This window comes from Artemia sp. Qi Xiang Cuo, chromosome 14 (genome assembly GCF_049724085.1).
Source record: "Artemia sp. Qi Xiang Cuo chromosome 14, ASM4972408v1, whole genome shotgun sequence".
Lineage (NCBI taxonomy): Eukaryota > Metazoa > Arthropoda > Branchiopoda > Anostraca > Artemiidae > Artemia > Artemia sp. Qi Xiang Cuo.
In genome coordinates, this window is record NC_142807.1 from 32,463,988 (window position 1) to 32,469,987 (window position 6,000).

At 34.0% G+C, this 6,000-nt stretch overlaps 1 protein-coding gene across 2 annotated transcripts in view; it reads left to right on the forward strand.

Annotated features, from left to right (window-relative positions):
* LOC148944376 (dystrobrevin alpha-like) overlaps nucleotides 1-6,000 on the forward strand; it is an 84,592-nt gene that overhangs the window by 78,313 nt on the left and 279 nt on the right. The window contains exon 15 of one of the 2 annotated variants that reach the window (XM_089099822.1): nucleotides 5,759-6,000. This exon is cut by the window's right edge and continues 279 nt beyond it. In XM_089099822.1, coding sequence (XP_088955948.1) covers nucleotides 5,759-6,000 — 242 coding nt within the window. Of the gene's footprint in view, nucleotides 1-389; nucleotides 3,005-5,758 lie in introns of those variants that run through there. The other variant, XM_089099824.1, reaches the window with a different exon arrangement.

The window sequence follows — 6,000 nt, forward strand, 5'->3', positions numbered from 1 at the left end:
GCTTTCGGGTAATCTCGTCGCAAGAATCAGGTTTTGGGTCCTTCGGCGGAGTGCCGCAGATGAGATCGAACACCAAGTCCCTTATTACTAAGCATCAATTCCACTTCACCCCCACAGGACAAAAAGAGAACTTTTGTGAATAGTCACAATTTTTTGTATGTGTAACTGTTAGTACTCGGTACAGTTAACATTTCATTTTCCACTGATATTCATTTCGGTTTTTATTGTCTGATTTTGGGATTACAGGGACTATTTGTTGCAACAATATACCTGTTTTTTTGTTGTTGTTTTTTCATGAATTAGCTTCCCTGTATCTGTAGCCCAAAAATTATGAATGATTTTGGATTAATAATTGTTCATTTCTGTAGCCTATGGCTTTTTATTTTCAGTCTAGTCCACGAAGCCCACGCCGACTAGTCTCAAGCCGGATTGATGACATGCGAGGTATTTCTAGTCCATCGGAATCTGAACCAAGCGCAAGTTCATCCTCTAGTGACCAGTCGACTTCCGTTGCCAAGATACGGTGAGGTGTGCACTGGCCAATCTAGTCAAAGGAAGTTGATTATTTGTTTAGCGAATACTAGCTGTGCTTTTAGGTGTTAGCAGTCTACTTTCCTTTTTTCAAAAGAACCTTACAGACACCTTAGAGTATCCAAGCCAAAGATATCGGTTGTTTTGTTTTCTAATCTCTGCTTATATATTTTTGTTAACGAACATTTTGAAGTTTTGGACTAATATTTTTGGTTGTTTGGTTTTTCTTCTCTTGCATTTGTTTCTTAGGTATGTCATATTGATTTTTGTTGTTGACCCACTTGTATCAAAATTTGGAAATGACATGAAACTTCATCAATAATGATTGAAACTGTTACTGGTTTTAAACTTTCGGATTTGTCTCTTTTGGTTGTACTGCTTAGCATATGTTAACACTCTCAGCCGTTGTTTCACTTTGTTTCATATGTTTAGCAGTGGCCAAACAACCTAATTTGAAATTTTTACTGTTTTGTCTGTAACGTTTAAATGAAAAAAAAAACCTATTAAATAGAAAGTATGTCGATTAGATAGACGTCTACCTTACAAAGTTTCATGACTATTGCTCGAGGGTTCAGCTTCAGAATGATTAATTTCAATAGGATCCACAAAGGTAATTTGCCTCCATTGTAATTTTCCCATGGAACTAAATATAGGCTATCTTTTGCCCTTGTCCTTTTCATTCTCTGAAAAAACAATATAGTCATCTTTTGATGCTGAATCGTTATGCATAGTCACAATCGTATGGAAGATGATTGTGAATTAATCATCTGGGTAACAGTCGTTGATAAAACGTTCATGGTAGGCTATGAAAAAAATTGAACTATTACTCGTTACGACCAATGTTATCTATAAAATTGTCAAAATGGTGCATAAAGACAACATTTATTGAATTAGAGAAAAAATGTAATAAAAAAGACCTAACATTTGCACTGGGAATATGACTTGTGTTTCCTACTATAATTACTCATAACAGGCAATACTCTTGCCTCAGGGGCTCTTGCCTTCATATTTATGTCTTGGGGATGGGGATTTTATTTATTTTTTCCTTATCGCGTCTCTTATTTATTCAATTTTTATGGTGAGACTAGGTCATATTCAACTTTGAGCAATTGTACTATTAAATTATATCTGTCCAGTTTGTGTCATTCTAATATGACATTCTGCTAGCTGTTTCTGATTCAGTTCATCGTGATTTTAAATAAGTATATTTCTCAGATTTTTAAATAACTCTAGTTTCTCGAGGTAATATAAGAAGACCTTGTACAATTTCTGTCCTTTCAAGTTCGCACGTAAGACACTATTTTTTTTCGGGGAGGGGGGGGGTAGATTCTTCCAATTAGACAGAATCCTGATGATCTATAAGAAACAGGGTATCTATAAGAAAATCATAGGTAGACCAGGTAGATCATGAGATTTTAGTGGGGTGGCCGAGTCCCCAGAACCGGCTTTACTCTTAGGGCTTTTTTTGCCTATTGGAAAGGGGGTTGGATCAAGTTTTGTGGCTCATAAAGTATACGGGGCCTTTCAAGCGATGACAATAACTTTATTTATTTTGTTTTTGTTATTTTTCTTGTTGTGTTTTTTTTTTTTTTTTTTTTAGCAAAAATGACTTTTGGCAAAGACACCCTTTTGTTTTGAACTCTTATTTACAGCAATGAGATATATTTTATGTTTTTAATACAACTGCCATGCTTTACGTATTTTATACACATTAGGCTAAGAGAAACATAATGTAAGGATTTAGCATTATTTTAATAAATGCTAAAAAAATGCTTATACATTTTAAACTTAAATAATATTTGTGTTTGTTACAACTTGAGTTGTGTTCTATTTATGGTTGTATCGAGTTTGAGCCGCTGCATGTTTACACCTGTGTTGATTTGAAATCTTTTCAACATGCTTATTTTCAGGGCTGTTTCTCTTATTATTGTGTTCGCGTTCGCTAGTGAAGCGTGTATGAAAATGCATTTTTTACAAAAAGGGCAACTAACTAATTTTCTTTTCTTGTAGCAGCTACACAAACGCCAATCCTCAAGTCGCCCTTCCAAAAAAAAAACAAAAAAAAACTAAATCTTTTTTAGTCACAAAGATTTGAAGTGGAGATGATATCGTTTTGTAATAACTCGAAACTCTAAAATATAAAGCCCAGGTATATCTCTATTCTAAAAACATTGTTAATGACCTAAAACACAAATTTCTCTAATGTTGACATCGCGATCAAAGTCTGTATAACCAATTTTAATTCAAACGAAAGAAAAAAAAATATCCTTACTTGTGTGTATGTATGTTACTGTTTCATAGGATATTTACTAACTAAAGTAATTTATCATTTGTAGGATATTTCTTGAATGTATGTTTAATGTAATTATTTGATTTCATTCCAAGAAAAGAACTGATCTCTTGTTGTATTCTTTGTAGTTGATATAGTATATTTGTTGTAAAATCCGAAAAGATATTAAATTTTTCAAATCTGGTTCTTTGTCAATTTTTTTTAGTGGCATTATCTTCCAAGATAACGGAAGGTGCAACTTCTATCCTTCATATACACGGTCTTTGGTTAAATACTTCCTTTGTTTTATTCTTTATGAAAGCTTAATTTAAAAAATTAATGACTTTTCTTAGCGGGATTCTTACTTTGGATTGCGGGATTAAATATAAAAACGTGTAAGTTTATGTAAACCAAATTGCTGTTTATAATCCTGCGTTTCACTGGCGTTTTGAAAGAAAATTGCTTTTGAATTATAGTTTTGATTAGCACCTGTCACTTTCTCTAAAATCAGAACTGTTAGTCCTGCCCTTTTCAATAAAACCTTGTTCTCATACACCCATGGGCGTGAGTTGGGAGTTGGGGGGTCGGGTATATGCTTTCCCTTCTCCTCGAGTGGGATTTTATATATATATATATATATATATATATATATATATATATATATATATATATATATATATATATATATATTTAAATTATATATATAAATATATATATATATATATATATATATATATATATATATATATATATATATATATTTAAACAACAAATACCATTTTGGGTCTGTTTCTTTAAATAATTAAAAAAAAAATTGTTTACATAGAGTTTAAACATAGATTTTGCCCCCTCCCTACATTTCGTGAATTGTCACCATTGTATATCCCATTTTACAAAGATGCTTTTTTTAACCCAATAAATGTTAAGCTATTTTGGTACATCTCAATAGGCTATATTCTTATTCCCGTCGAATATCGTCAATTTTGAAATCATAACATTTCTGTGCTGTAGCTCTTAGCGTAATATTTTTTATTTTTATATCTATCAGGTTTCACCACTAACTAACGAAATGCCGCTGTCTTGGTATTTTTTAAGTATTTACAGAACTTCTCTTATACCAACGAAGAAAATATTCTTTTTAGGAAAACCTTTACTGGAATTCCATTTCACACAATGACAGTACATCGAGTAAGGTTCACTTTTCGTCCATACTGGGGTGGCGTTTTCTTCTGTAGATAGTCCTGCCGAGCAGTACTATGGTGACAAAGTCTCGTCGACTTGGTTTTGCTATAAAGGAGCTTCAAAAGTTTCTCAAATGGAGGATAGTGAGTATATTAGTGAAGCTCCGACATAGACTCTACCTCAAGGTGCTTCTGTAGCGACTGAGGGGGTGTGGTAACATGTTTGATAAGTGCTGTTATCCTGATCTCTCGATTTTAAACTCGCTGATTAGGAGTAATATGGGTTTATGGGGCACCGTTAAAAAAAAAAGTACCAATATATTCAATTAGGAGCCTGGTACAAGATGTTATAAATACAGATACATCTCGGTAAAGGTTTTTACATCAGAAAAAAACTCCTAGCTTCCAAGACCAAAATGGTCTCACTTCACTAAGGTGTTTGGCCCACATATTCACTGGGTAAATATTCATATTCATTGAGTTTGGCCGCAATTCACCCCTAAAAGACAAAAAGTATTTACTTATTATTGACTTTTGTTTAAGGAAGAAATCAAGATGGTCTTTTACAGCTCTGGTTTTAGAAATCGTGAACTATTTCGTTTTGAATTCATTGAAATTTTTATTCAAATTATCTCCCCAATCCCCATTCTTTACTGAATCAGCTTGAGCCTTCAGGGGGTACTCATTTGAACTCTCTTATTAAGGCACTGTATGTTGAATCGTTGTATTTTTACCCAGAATGGTAAGGTCTAGTCGCAAGATTGTCGACAGGCCGTTTAAAAACAACAGGAATAGAGTTAGGGTACCATCTCTGGTTCTTCTGGGTGAAACTGCAATGCCATTCCCGCAATTTATCTTAATTCCTGTTAAATCATAGTAAAACATAAAAGATCCTTCTCTTTTTATTTTTCTGTCCTGTTTGATATATCAGGGCTACCACCAGGTCCCCAAAAGTCCTTGAAACTGGAGAATGTCCCTAAAGCAGCTCTCAAGTCCCTAAGAGTCCCTTTTTGCAAGGTCAAGCCATGTCATTACTTCTGCTAAAAAGTCTTTTTAATTTGTTAGTGCCCATTAGTGTCCTGAAGGCTGCATAATAATTTCGAGGCTACAGTGTCCAAGTCTTCTAGATAATACAGAATGAAAAAAATCGATATCCTTTGCTTCAGGAGTCACTTAAGTTGCCGCGCTTTTTGTATTCGTTTTTTAGACATGCATTTCCCGAGATTCGACATTTTTTCTCACCTCGCTCTTAATGGACTACTAATTTCGCCAAAGTAGCCATTGATTTTGAACCCTTGCGTACCTAATCCTTATGTCATTGTTGCAGTGGTAGCTTCAACCTAGTAAAGAACAACCCTCGGGCCATAGTAAGCGAAAATAGAAAAAAATTGGTTAAAAAAAGTTGATGCTAAAATATTCAACTATAAGAATACCAGGAGTGATTGATTATTATTCACTTTCAACTCAACATTAATTTGTAGTCCCAAAATTTTTCTTTCATTAAAAGACACGCCTGAAACTTGTCGAAAATTGCCTCAGATCGAAAAGTAAACCACTGGAATCACCATTTTCAAAAACCCTTCATTAGAGATTTATAGCCCCCTCTCCAAAATTAAAAAATCGGCAGCATCGTGAAGTCTGCATTTTTTTGTCCCTATGCCCTTAGGTAATATTAGATTGCTATACTTCTGTAATGGCTCATGGCGTAGTGCTCTGGGCTTAGGCTACCAAGTGTGATGTTTCAAGTTCAAGTCTCTTACTTGAACTTTTATTGCAGATGCTGTCAAAGGAAGTAGGACATGGGAAGGCTACTTTCTTCAGCAGTATAGTACTCTCCCCATCATCAATCAAAACATTTATTATGAAACAAGGAGGTCATTTCAAGATACGAAAGTTATTTCGAGAACTGGGGAGAGCTGGAAAAAAGAGTGAAGAAGAACGTTGGAAGCTTGGAGAAAAAAAAAAGAAAGAAAAGCTAAACTTTTTTCTAGAGGCTCTTAAAATGACATTACAAGAAAA